Below are 14,537 nucleotides of genomic sequence, written 5' to 3' on the forward strand. Positions count from 1 at the left end.
TATTCACCTTACTGAGGCAGTCAACCAACGCGTGGCTTTATTTTTATGATATGATATGTTTTGATTGTTATTAATAAATACCAAAATTTAAATTTGTTTTCCTAAAATTTGTTTTCCTCTAGAGTTGTAAAGGGAAACAGTCCTAGGAGACCAAGCTAGGCTGGACATTTCTACAAGATCGATTTGGAATGCTTCAGAGAGGGCATATTTTGATGTAAGGGTATTCCATGCCCCAGCCCCCTCCAATGCAAGCAAATCGATCCATGCAATGTACCAGTTTCATGAAAATGAGAAAAAGCGATGTTACAACGCAAGGGTTCCTGAAGTGGAGAAAGGAAGCTTCACACCGTTAGTTTTCTTGACGTCTGGTGGAATGGGTAATGAAGCTGAAAGACTAGTGAAGAAGCTGGCTAGTAAAATGGAGTACCACACAGGTCAAAGGTATAGTATGCGGATGCTGTGGGATGCTGTGGGATATATTAGGAAGCGCCTTCGGTTTGAAATCTTAAGAACAACGGTGATTTCTCTCGGGGGAGACTGAGGTGCGAGAAAGAATTTTGTCAATATAGACAGTTTAGATTTGAACTTGGAGCCGCAAGGTCAAGGGTGATTTTCAAAACTTTGAGTTGTTGAAGGGTTTAGTTTTTTCTTTTTATATAGGGTCATTGTGACATATTATGTGTATTAGAATTAGAATTATTAGGGGGTAGTGTGTTAGTTATGAATCCTAGAGATGTGGACACGGCTATCAGTTCAGAACTCAGTAAATCAGATAGTTACAACAAACTAGCTACAGACCCTAACGACCAAATACTTCAACAGCAGAGGTCCATGATTGAGGGATTAATCAGCGGAGGCTCTTTTAACAGCAAAATTTTAGAAACCATTACTGGATACACGGAACGGGGTGGAAAACTTAGGAAAACATGTTTTAAGACAACAACTGGTATTCCTTATCCTCTATTCAAAAGACTGCACAGAAGTACTGTCTGAGGGTCTTGTTTGGTGATAGAGCAGCCTACCTGGATAAATTCAAAACGTGTGTTCGAACCAGACCATTTACTGACCAGAAACTTGATAGTAAATTTTATAAAAAGGAGCACACTAAACCTCTGTTTAAAAACAACGAGATACTCACTGTACAAAATCTTTATACTTACCATAGCTACATAGAATTATTCAAGATCATGAAGTTTTCTACTCCTATGTCTATGTACGAAGAGTATTCTCGTTCTTCCAGGAAACCAATGCTTATTATCAATAAACCGGATCCCCCAGACAACCATAACACCAGGTCAACGAAAATATGGAATATAATAACCCCTAACCTTAAAATCTTTGATTGTTTTGTTAGTATTTCTTGCCTGAAATCCAAACTGAAATCTTCACTACTTTCCAACCAGCATTGTCATGCCGTGTATGACTGGACAAATAAAGACTTTGATATATGTAACCTTAAATTTTCGTAGGCTCCTGCAGGGATTCCACCTGACCTCCAAAATTTCATGACCAAATCGACTTACTCTGCCAGCGTATTCCTCTGTCAAGTTAAATGTGATGTGTGAGTGAGTAAGTGTAGTGTAAAGATATCCTATTTTTGTATCCAATTTGAATTCTAATAAAGACCCTAAGCATTATGATCAAATTTTTAGTACAATAGTTATATCAGGGTTGACATCTATGATTAATATTATAACCCAATATTCATTTCTTTTTCTCCCTTAAATTTAAACCCCTCTTAGACATTTAGCCATGATTTAGTATCGAACACCCAAAATACTTACCGTCCTTAATAATCGTAAAGACCATTTGTTACAAAATAGCTGCTAGAATAATGCATGCCAAATATTCCCTCTTACACCCACAAATTATAATGCCTTCCTATCAACGCCTCTAATTTGGTCACTAATCAACCAGACTAGCGTTCTGGTGTGTACAAAAGCTACCAGCCAGTACATTCCTTGCCCCGCTAGTTGATTGTCAAAAAATCATACAGCTCAGAACAAACGGCCATTTACCACTAAGAGCATTATATGTTTTCATTTGTTTAAATTTTATGCTGTAAAATGTGCTAAAACTTTGATTATTTGTTTAATTGATTATTTGTTTAATTGAGCTCTATATCCTAGTATGAGGCAGGATATCGTCCGACAGTCGGTTAATGCAGCACTAGAAGAAGATACAACGCTCGCCCAAACATCAAATCAGGCATGATGACAAGTATCAACTTTTGTCTACAGAACTCGACACTAGAGTACAGAGGAGAGTTTTTCAGAGCCATCAAAGGTGTTCCAACAGGCGGTTCGATCTCAAGACCCTTAGCAGATACATTTCTGAAATTTTTGAAGATTTTCTTAAAAGAGAACATCGATTATCTTGAAATTGAAAATCGATTATCTTGAAATTGAAAATTAGCTGGGTGTGCATTTTCCTTTGTCTTACTAACGTGTGTGAGCGCAGTGTAGTGAGAAAGTGTTTTTAACAGATTTATTATTAGACTTAGGATTATGATTTTTAATATATTACATTGATATAAGATTTATTTTTGATAGGTACTTAATAAAGTTGATGAATTTCCCTCCCTATTAAAATTTTAAACCCATTTAGTGAAAATTGATAAACGAAGATCTAGATATTGATACATATTATAACCAACATTGCTTATATTCTGCCTTGTAAACAAAGAGCAAATCTTCTTAATGCCTTCTTCCTGTCCTAAAACTAAAACTTCGTCCTATTAAAGTAAAGGCCAGTTGTTACCACAAGCTATTATACCGTCCCTCTCAAAAACATGCCTCAGCCTCCATCAAAAACAATTTTAGTTTTCAGTCCTTCTAGTTTCCAAAAATCTACCGAGCTAGTGTTCTGGTGTGCACAAAAGCCCCTAAGCCCGTGCATTCCTTGCCCCCGCTAGCTGCCAGTCCTTGACAAACTTCCAATAGCAAAGATCAACTAGTCATTTACAAATTGAGCACTATACAATTTTAATTGTTTTAAATATTTGACTTTGTAAAATGAGCTAAAACATTGATTTATTAGTTTCATTGATTTATTAGTTTCATTGACAACTGGGACTTACTTGTTAAACTCTGGAAACGTTACATCGACGATATTTTTGGTATATGGTCAGGGACAGAAGAAGAGTTCTACGATTTTGTCAAACTACTCAATAGTAAAGCTGCAGCATACGGGATAGAATTCACTGAGGAAATAGGCAGGGAACTCAGCTTCCTGGATGTTCTAGTTAAAATAAGGCAGTCAGAGAATGGGACTTTCGGTATAGCGACATCATTATACCAGAAACCAACAGATAACAGATCATTTTTACAAAGGAATAGCTACCACCCTCCTCATGTATTCAAAAGCGTCCCGTATTCACAACTACTACGAGCAAGAACCATATGCTCAGACGAGAAAGCATTTGATAAAGCAGCTAAAGACATAATTTCGGACCTGAAGAAAAGTGGCTATGATGAGCAGGAACTTAAGGTTATCCTAGAAAAGGTGAATTTGGTAGATAGGAATGAACGTCTGAAACCTAAGAAAACGGTTGTAGAGAAAAAGGAGGAAACCTCTACTAATCTGATACTATCTGCCCAATACTGCAAAGAACTAAAAGACCTCAGAATGTTCCTAGAATCTAAGAAACAGACTATCGAACACATAATTGGTGAGAACGTATCCATCACTATCGCAAATAGAAGAGGCAGTAACATAAGTGACCAACTCTTCAAACGAAGAAAATTCGCCACTACACCAGCAGAATACGTGGAACAGTCTAGAAGAGACAACAACACCTCATCACAAGCATGTAAAAGACCAAGATGCCTGACTTGCAAACTCACGGAAAACAACGCTGATGGGAAATTTATTGTTAACAATCAGATATGTGAACTAGATATGAGTTTAAATTGTAGTGATGAGAATGTTATATACGTAGCTCAATGTAAGTTATGTTCGAGTGGCTTCTATTTTGGCCAGACATGGCTACCCCTCAATATACGCATGAATAACCACAGAGCAGCTTTCAAACCAGAACATTATAATAAGTCATCATTAGCTCTGCACGATGTGCATTATGATATGTTAGATGATAAACTTTCTAGTTTTAACTTTGGGATTATCCGCAAATGCAATAGAGATGACCTGAACAGGTATGAGGATATGTTTATCGAGAGATTTAAAGCCAGGATAATTGGTTTAAATAGGAGCAAGGTCAGTGGCAATTAATGTTATCTTTGGTTCAGGTCACACCTCACGTTCTTTCACTAGGTGTACGGCTATATTTTCCGCTTCCTAGTTCTCACTTTTGTACTCTGAGTTTACACTTTGGTTTTTTTTCTACCCCATGAGTTTGTAACTTTACTATGGATTTTCAGATTAATTAACCGTATGTTTACTAATATGATAATATGACATATTCTTCTGATATCAGTTTATTAAATTTTTGACTTCTGCTAGGTGACACTCCTGTGGATGGCCCTCAAAGGCCGAAACTAGTTGAGTCTTCAGCAGATCACCCTGGAATACGTCGTATCATTTGTTTGATGACACTTAACTAGAATTAGAATTATAATCAAATTTACACAGCAATACAATAAGAATAAAAAATAATTTAAGAAGCTTCAATCTGCTGTGCAGGACATTCAAGTCAGTCAAAAACTGTTAGCAGAACACCCTTCTAGGGACATAAGGATATAGCATGTAAATTGTAAAACAAAATAAGTAATAAATTAATGAGTGGTAAAATAAGATATGATTTAACAGTGAACTGTGGGCATGAAGGTAACAATTAATGTTGAAAATTACATAGATGCCCACTTTGGAATTTCGTAAGTAATATTATTTACAGTTATACACAGAGAAGTATAGAACAACATTAGAATGGCCATGATAACAAATGGGAACGAATAAAGGAGATGTTTAAAGTTCTATACTTCTGAAAATAGGTCATATAACGCAGGGGGCCTTTCCACCCGACAAAAACTCCAGCACCTTAAAAATTGTTTCAGTTGTCACATAGCTAGAGTGTAGAAATAGTCGAAACTATTGTTTATTTCATAGGATGAGACTCCTTGAATTACATCTGACATAAATTTAGATTTCATACATTGTGAGAAATTTACACTACATTCTATAGTCCTTATGTTCTCTGGAATTGTATTCCAACATTTTGCACCTAAATATGTAAAGGTTTTGTGTGTTCTGGATTTGTGAATATAAAGGTTGCACCTCTCAGCATCACGTGATCCTCCGGATACATAAGAAAATTTACCGGTGAATGATGATGGTGCAGCCTCATTAAGAATTTTATACATATACGTTGATAGATGGAGTTGTCGTCTTAAGGGGGCCGGGGGGGGGTCTTCATCAAAATTCTCTCGAAATTGACTTTATAGTTGTTTCTGATAGAGGGGAGTGATATCTATCAGCTGCTTTTGGTCCCATGGAAAAATATTGTTCCTAGCCAAAATTATCGCCAGTTAAAGGTCAGCGCTTATGTGTAATTGTATTGCGCGAGCAATTTTCAATCGCGCGCCCTGAAAATCGAGTCTAAAAATCTATCTTCTCCTACATTTTTTGAGCAATCACCCTGAAACTTTCAGGATATGTTCTAGGGATCATTTAGAAGATATCTGTCGAGCCGAATTTTGAGATAGGCCTTAGAAAAATTTGTATTCAATTTTGAAAATCTTGGACCTCATTTTTTGACGATTTTTCCAGGTCCAAGATTTTCAAAATTGAATAAAAAATCTTCTAAGGCCTATCTTAAAATTCGGCTCGACAGATATCTTCTAAATGATCCCTAGAACATATCCTGAATGTTTCAGGGTGATTGCTCAAAAAAATGTAGGAGAAGATAGATTTTTAGACTCGATTTTCAGGACGCGCGATTGAAAATCGCTCGCGCAATACAATTACACATAAGCGCTGACCTTTGACTGGCGATAATTTTGGCTAGGAACAGTATTTTTCCATGGGACCAAAAGCAGCTGATAGATATCACTCCCCTCTATCAGAAACAACTATAAAATCAATTTCGAGAGAATTTTGATGAAGACCCCCCCCCGGCCCCCTTAAGTGTAAGGGTAACCACTTCATATTTCGATATACATAATTTACTGATGGTTCCTGCCAATGAACATCCAGTGCAATTTTTGCTACTTTCTTGTATAATATATCGAGAGAATTAAGTCTGGTTTTGGCAGCCCTAGACCATATTATATCCAGGTAGTCAAATTGGGGGAGCATAAGAGCATTTACAAACATTTTTCTATATTTCAGTGGAAGAAGATTTTTCGACCTGTATAATGCCCCTATTCTTTTAGCAATTTTTGATTTCACATAATCAATATGGTCTTGAAAGTTCAATAAATTGTCTATCATGAGACCTAAATATTTTTGAGATTTAGTTTCTTCTATAAAAAGGCATTCTTTTTCCAAATCCAGAGGGATTGACAACGTGTCCAGATTAGGATATCTATCAAATACAATGAATGAAGATTTTGCAGCATTTAGTCTCAGCTTGTTGATTCTAAGCCATTCATACACAATTTTCATATCCTTGATTACATTTTAATATATGCTTCGGGAAATGTTATCAAAATATAGTGCACTGTCATCTGCAAATAAGTAAACAGTAGATTGTGTGCAATTTCTACTGAGATCATTTATGAATAAACTAAATAGAATTGGTCCTAATATGCTACCCTGTGGCACACCTGTTTTAACAGGGAGTGATGTGCTTACATTACCACGTATTTTGGTGTGCTGCTTTCTGTCCCCAAGGTAGCTTTGGAACCACTTTATGACAAAGCCATCAACTCCATAATACTTAAGTTTTTTCAATAAAATATTATGGCTTACTGTGTCAAAGGCCTTTTTAATATCTAAGAATACAATTGCAGGTTTCTTCTGTGATTCCTTAGACGTAAATATTTTATCAAATAGATTAAGCATTAGAAAAGTGGTGGAATGATCTTTTCTAAATCCATACTGATTGTTGGTAAGCAGTTTATTTGTTTCGACATACTCTGTGAGCTGTTGGTTAACAAAATATTCTATGCATTTTCCAAGTAGGGGGAGTATGGATATTGGCCGGTAGTTATTTGGATCATTAGGGTCACCAGTTTTAAGAATTGATGGTTGATAACTCTTAGCGTCAGGGCCTCGGTATTATTTTACATTTGTTTAGCTGACAAGGTTAATTTATAATAAATTACTTAACATTTGCACTACAGTGAAGATTGCTATGACCAAGAAGGAAACACAGTACGAGAAATACCTGCGGAATGGAAATGAGATATTTGAAACATACTGTTCAACTGGAGACAAACATCCCATCATGTTACCCAGAGCTCCTCAACAAAAGTATGTAGACCTTTACCCTGAAGATCAGCCCGGATGTAGTTTTGAAAATGATAGAAACCAGCAACTCAACTACGAGGCTGAGGTTATTGTATACAGAGCTTTAGAGAAACTGAGTGAAGGAGATTTTATTGTTCTTCATAGTTTTGAATATACTCATTTCCAATATTATCTGGGAGATTTAACCCATGATAAACGAAACTGTAAAACGTGCAAAAAGACAGCAACTAACAGAGAAGGTGAGAGCGATTTTGTAGTGATAGCACCAAACTACTTTGTAATTATTGAAGTGAAGAATATGGGTCATATCGGAAATCAATCAGACCCTGGGTGTAACAAAGATCAACAGTCGCAAGCATTGGCCAAAACGTTCCAGAAATCACTGGACCAGAGGAACAAGATGGTACAATTTGTTAAAAGATTTTGTAAACGGTTAACAGTTCTCCAGTTTACCGTTTACCCCAACTTTGAAAAGGCATCCAAGAAAGAATTTCTGATAAGCAGGGATAAACTTTCGTCAATAATTTTCAAAGAAGATTTGGCAGATTTTAGTGATTGGTGGAACAACAATGTAAGTGATCTAATCTTGGATGAGCCTTTGCATCCTGAGTTTCGCACCAAACATGAAGATGTCAGGAACTTATTATTAGCTATATGGTGTACAGATACGACCATTTGTGATAAGTCCAAGTGTAGTTTGGGAAAGTGTATAGTGAACATCAACGAACAACTGCGTTCAGGAAAATTTACCTTCAGAACCAATAACCCTGACGTCATTCCATCACCCGAGATCGTCAAGGACTTTTTAGGAATAGACAACTTGACTAAACAACAGTACGATTTAATACATTCAGATGAGAAGTTATTGTGGATCAATGGACCCGCTGGAGCTGGCAAAACTGTTGTACTACTAGCTAAGATACTACAACTAGCATTGTCAAGTGAAAATAACAAAATCATGTTATTCTGTGAAACGTGTGACATTAATGGTACCATGACATCCCCAGAGCATCTACATAAGCCGCTACAAAAAGCAGGTGTTAAGCACGTTTCTATTTGTCTTACAAAAGTGGATGGTAAACCTCCTGATGAACTCTGGCGTAAAATAAAAGGCTGTCTTAATGACAATCAAGTTGTCATAATAATGCTTCAGAGTTTAAATGGTACAACTGGGGATATCGAACATATCAATAACATATCGCTAATACACATTATACGTTTATTTCAAGGAAAAGGAATTCACATGTTTTTCGACGATATTCAAGGAGTGTTCAGGTTGGATAAAGAAGAAGAAGACATGAATAAAGACTATGAGATAATTAAAGCATTATTTGAACAGTCATGTTCTTGTCAAGTTTGGATCTCATGTGACACGTTACAAAGCTATCTTTATATTGATGATGAGGAGGTAACTTTAAGACACGACTCTAAACTAGCAACACTTTTGAACGACAAATTATCATCTACACAGCTTGTAAGTCTATCAAAGAATTTGAGAAACACATCTGACTTGTCGAGAACATTGTCAGTCATTCGAGAATATATCATTGAGCCGGGAAACTTTGTATCAACATTTAAAAATGATTTCGCCATTTTACAAGCCCCTGGGCACTACATACATGGACCAAAAACTATCGTTCATGTTCTGCAAAAGTTTAATGAGGAACTTATATATTCTATTTTTGACAAAGAATTTAATGAATTATGTTTTGATGATATGATAGATAGTAATGATGTAGGTATTATTTACAATATTTGGGATGACAATGAAAATTTAGAAAAAAATATTTTTGATGGAATATTATTTTCAAAGAATATTACACCAAGGAGGGTGATATCAACATTTTCACAAGAATGGCCTGCAGTTATAGCACTGCAAACGTTATATGATTCTGGAAATGAGACACTGATTGAAGGGCCAGGGTCTGCAAAGGTTTCATTTGATTCAGAACTTTTATATATTGCCATGTCACGAGCACGAGTTAAGTGCACAGTAATAATGTTTCCTTTTGAAGGTAAATTTGAGGATTATCATTGCATGTGTAGTCTATTTGATAAGCTCAAAGATTCTGTTGAAGTAAGATATCACTAAAACTTCAAACTTTAAAATGCAATTAATTAACTGAACCAGATTACTTTATTAATTAGGGATTTAAATATCTTGTGAATAAACATCGGTAAAATTTTAAAAGTATAAGGCCTGATGTTGTATTACTTTATCTCGCTTGTAGTTTATGATGTGATTGAGCCGGGACACAGTTGCAGTGACCTTGTCAGTTTAACAGAATATTTATCATATATAATAATATGTAAAATTGCATTTTGCTAAGATTATGTTTGCGTTTCATTGCTCAACAGCTGTTATGTTGGATCAAATTTAAGATTAAAATTGCATTATAACTGTTTTATTAAGTTATTAGGTGTAACAACTGCTTTATAATTATCACTTTACAACATCTTAAATTAAATATCCGTCTGAATCCGGTTTCAGACCTGGTCCGGTTTAAAAGCTGCCGGAATTCAACCGGTCAACATCTAGACAGCTTGCAAAATTTCAGATTTCTAATTTGATATTAACATTGTTTTAAGGCTCCTAGTGCTGGTAGCATCATTTAACAATTCAGTTGAACTAAAGCATTCATTTATTTTACACATCTTCCCAGGAGGTAAACAAGACAAGTCTCTTCAAATGACATCCTTCATGGACCTACCCTATGAGGTTCAGTGTAAAATTTTTCAGTTAATTGAGCCGGAAGACTTTCCAATTGTGTGCTCTGTGAGTAAACACTGGAACTGTGCAATGAATGACAGTATAACATGGATTGGGCGACTGAAGGAGGTGAATATACACTCAGCACCTGATATCTTGCACTTTATATTGTTCGATAGAAAAGAAATGATAAGCTATTATCAATTACAATGTAAATCAAATCTTTTGAGGAATATCAACATGGATGTCGGGAAAGCTGATCTAACTGGGGAAGAGAATTTTAACCCAAATCCTAAACATTGGGATTATTCTCGTGGAGATTGGAAAATTCAACGGCATGTTGGTTGTGATCCATTTCCAGCTGAGGCCAGATTTGCAAGATATAATTGTGTGACATCTTACTCAAGTTGCCTTCGCCAACAAAAGATTGATCTTTCCAAGTGGTACCCTAACATAGCAAAGCTTATCACAAACGGCTTTAAGGTAACACTTCATTGGACTGTTTGGATTGCTGCTAGGTATGACTGTCACTCTAAGTACCGTGCATTCATCCTCTATGGTGCTGGTGAGCGCGAAAGTGATGAAAATAACTGTGAAAACATTCCTCTTGGCAAGGAAAACATTCCAGCTGGTAAAAAATGGTTGAAACTTAGTAAAACTATTGACCTTAAAACATCAAAAGGAACAGTGTTTTGGTATTATGAGTCAGCCAAAGATGGTAAATTTTGGAATGGACATTATGGTGCAAAGATATTGAATCCAACAATAACTGTTAGAATAGTTCCTATTTCTGACAACTGAGACATTAGTTATACACATCCTTTTCGTTTTTCTTAATTTCAAAAATTATCTTTTGCACAATAAATATTGTTATTAAAATGCTTGTTGTAGCCATATATTTTAGATTTTCATCATCATTTTGCACAAGAATGAAATTAAAGTCAATTTATGAATAATTTTTGCAAAATATGTTTTGTCAGCTTTTGTACAGTCAGGGTTTTCTGGATTTTTTTCCTTCTATTTCATCAAAAGCTATCAACTTCGGTAAATGTTAATTTAGATTTTATAAATTGTACTTAATGTGTATAATATGACCCGTTAGCTTATTCCAAAAGTTAGTGCACATGAAATAATTATTTCTGGTATGACTTACTATCACCACTCATTCGAGGAATATGTTAAATTGAAAAATACTCCCGTTCATTTTTTCAAATGAAGATTCATTTATTTGATAGTTTGGATAATCGGGTCGAGCCAAATTGTATTGGATTGTGTTTGGCCATTCAAATTACATTTGCCCTGAAATCCTCGAATGAGTAGTTACAGTATACTGTCTGCAAAGTCATAAGTCTCAAATATAAAACACGGCGGTGATATAAGACCCAACGTATGTGCACTGACTTTTGGCTCCGCTCGCGCTGTATTATATAATAGCTAAAAATGTATATCTTATCATGTATTATCGACGCAACATTTTCAGTTTAATGTTTTAAAGATTAGTGTTCATGTTATTAATTCATTTATTGTTTTTTAGTGTTTGGTTCAAGTCTATTATTACAGAATCCCTGCAAAATGACTTCTCCATTGTTAAATTTGTATAACAAAACATTTTTCTCCATTGCAAGTAAGATAATAAAGAGCAGATTCGCTGCTAAATGAGCATTACACTGCACTGTGAAGAATATGGCAGTGCAATTAATTTTAACTAAGATGTGTTTTCGAGAAAGGTTACACAGCAGCATTGTCAATTGAACAATTTTCTTTGGTTTGTCCTTGAGCACATAAGTGCAGAGATCACGTATCTGCAAGATCATAACTCGGTTAAATTGTGAACAACCAACTTGAAATTTTGGGACAGCACTTCAATTATCAAACCAAATGTGTCTGAAATTTTGGAGTTCCCAGCTGAAAGCGTTCTCGCTTTATGGCATGATGACAACTGACAATAGTGAAAAATAGAGAGTGGCGTGCCACACCCTTTTTAATCAATTTTACGAAACTTTCAGGAAATCTAAGTTTGACTGCTATCTATATTCTCTGAAATATGTATGCAATTCTAAGAAAAATTACGTGATTTATCAAAGGGTTGCGTGTAGGCAGTTACTTCTGGGCCACCCTGTATAATGTATATTTCTTTTGGAATGAAAACAATTGTTTGATCAATATTATTAAGTGCAATATTACAAATAGCTAATGTCATGTCTCGTCGGAAGAAGCGGAACAGTGCTAGCAAGTACATGGTACAGTCGGATGAACCACCACCCTGCCCTCATGCTGAGAAATCCATAACTCCTAACAAGGTAAGAAAGGGCGTGTTCTTGAATTATGTGTTCTTGAATTATGTGTTCTTGAATTATGTGTTCTTGAATTATGTGTTCTTGAATTATGTGTTCTTGAATTATGTGTTCTTGAATTATGTGTTCTTGAATTATGTGTTCTTGAATTATGTGTTCTTGAATTATGTGTTCTTGAATTATGTGTTCTTGAATTTAAGTGTTCTTGAATTATGTGTTCTTGAATTGTATTTCCTGGAATAGAATTGATTTAGCGGATGTTGTACTTACTAATGGGAGAATGTTTATAATGTAACCAGTCACATTAGAATACCAGTTTAGCTAACAAATTGGTCAATGTAAGAGTTATTGACCTCTTGATCTCCTATCCCACCTTACGAATATTAAATCTGTATTTGTGTTAAAACGTTCCAGACTAAGAGAGTGACAGATGTATTTACACCTTTTGAGAGAAGATTTGTTGAAAGTTTCGATCCAGAGACCTTAATTTTTACTTACTTTACTGTAAGTTTTAAGAATTTATTTTATTATTTGGTCAAAACATATGTGGATCGAACAGTGATCAACCGAGACCAAAAAGTTATTTATATTTTACCACAGCCAGGGAAATCGAGGCCTGGTTTTCCAAACCCAGGCTGAGGCAATTCCATTATCCTGGTCAAATCATGGATGTAGTACAGTATCTCGCTGTACTAATGAACTTTCGGTCAATTATTTTCTAAAACCCGACCCGACTACTCCTTGCCTAGAATCAGATTGCGTGAACATTTTCCATCTCATTATTGACTTTACTAATGTCTGTGCAACCTGTGAGCAATAATACCATAGCTGAGACTGCGTAATGGACTTTCCAAATGTGTCGCATTTTATTGACAGGAACTACCTATTAAGTAAAAGCATTACGTTCATTAAAGCTTATGGGATTTATTACTTGCATACTGCATAGTGGTATAATTGATATTGAGAAGATAATGGTTGCTAGGTTACGTGTTATGGGCGAGGATTTAGGTGGTCACACTACTTAAATAACGATTAGTATTGTGAGCAAACTGTGGTTAACAAACTCATATAGCAATTATTTGAGAGAGAGATATTTTGATATGTAATATGACATTTTTTCAGGTGAAGAACAATTTCCCCCACGCAGTATTCGGACGATGTAGCGAATGTTCGATTAAAGAAAAGATCTACTTATGTTTGAAATGTGGCAAACAGTTCTGTACGACACACGGTGACAAGCACTTCGATCTCAACAACCACTCGCTAAACTTCGAGCTAGATACGGCTGTGGTGAGGTGCAGTAAATGTGCACGTGACCTTACCCTGCAGTCTCACTCGTCCATACTGCGGGTTTCCAACCTTATTGGGGACTTTTCTGAAGAAACAAAACGCCACAGCCGGTGTTGTTTCACCTAAAAAAGAACCAGTGGTAGTTGAACAAAAACACACAAATGGAACAGTGGATTCTACGAAGGATACTACAAGGGAGGCGGTACCCGAAGTCACCTTAACGGAACACCATGTTATAGGACTAAAAAATACGGGCGTTATCTGTTTCTTTAATTCTGTGCTGCAGAACCTGGTGCAAACACCCATGTTGCGAGCTTGCATGAACTACACCAGTGATAATTACAAAGATACATTGGTCAGTAAAACGTATGGCACAGTACACATTAACGTTGCCAGTGGCACTGCTTCCAGCATGGTTACCAAGTACAAGTCCCTCTTGAAACTCCTGGATTTCAAGGAAAGGGGCAGTAAAGCCATCCACGCTTATCAGGTGAAAAGAAAATGTTATTTTGTATTACTTCAAACCTTGACTGGCGTTGTCACTCACTAACATTATCACAATATTTCCAACCACTGCCGATTTAAGGCTCGTGTTTTGATGCATGAGTTTCAGTATTTATCGAATTTGGCAGTATTTCTTGTGAAGTGTGACTGACGCTTGTTAGGAAAAGATCCAGATGTGTTTACCACTGCCTGCATGTGACATTGGCAATAAATAATTTGAGCACGTGATTGTTGTAACGCGCTGCGACAAAATGATAGCTGGCACACAAACGTGAGCGGTTACAAAGCCAACAATTTTTGTGCGCGCCGTACACATTGGACTGGATCGATCGAATGATCCATCGACTAATAATAGTTTTCCTGGTCAGCTG

General features: G+C 36.0%; 3 protein-coding genes across 3 annotated transcripts in view; 2 read left to right on the forward strand and 1 right to left on the reverse strand.

The window, feature by feature from the left end:
• The window catches only part of LOC134813012 (ubiquitin carboxyl-terminal hydrolase 45-like), a 48,293-nt gene that overhangs the window by 31,654 nt on the left and 2,102 nt on the right, over positions 1 to 14,537 (forward strand). The window contains exons 2-3 of the mRNA XM_063820675.1: positions 12,269 to 12,378; positions 13,495 to 14,152. Of these exons, the coding sequence (XP_063676745.1) occupies positions 13,967 to 14,152 (186 nt within the window). The 5' untranslated portion in view covers positions 12,269 to 12,378; positions 13,495 to 13,966. The remainder of the gene's footprint in view (positions 1 to 12,268; positions 12,379 to 13,494; positions 14,153 to 14,537) is intronic.
• LOC134813019 (elongation factor Tu-like) overlaps positions 1 to 14,537 on the reverse strand; it is a 58,610-nt gene that overhangs the window by 15,551 nt on the left and 28,522 nt on the right. The gene's annotated exons all lie outside the window — the stretch shown is intronic.
• Positions 12,277 to 13,788, forward strand: LOC134812418 (ubiquitin carboxyl-terminal hydrolase 16-like). The gene is made up of 2 exons (XM_063819826.1): positions 12,277 to 12,378; positions 13,495 to 13,788. The coding sequence occupies exons 1-2, from the start codon at positions 12,277 to 12,279 to the stop codon at positions 13,786 to 13,788; spliced, it is 396 nt and encodes a 131-aa protein (XP_063675896.1).

The sequence above is a fragment of the Bolinopsis microptera genome, chromosome 3, assembly GCF_026151205.1.
Source record: "Bolinopsis microptera isolate Bmic1 chromosome 3, MBARI_Bmic_1.0, whole genome shotgun sequence".
In the NCBI taxonomy this organism is placed as follows: Eukaryota; Metazoa; Ctenophora; class Tentaculata; order Lobata; family Bolinopsidae; genus Bolinopsis; species Bolinopsis microptera.

Coding starts and splice junctions, on each gene's coding strand:
- LOC134812418 (XM_063819826.1), top strand. CDS start 12,277: ATGTCTCGTCGGAAGAAGCGGAACAGTGCTAGCAAGTACATGGTACAG. Junction 12,379..13,494: donor AATCCATAACTCCTAACAAG/GTAAGAAAGGGC, acceptor ACATTTTTTCAG/GTGAAGAACAATTTCCCCCA.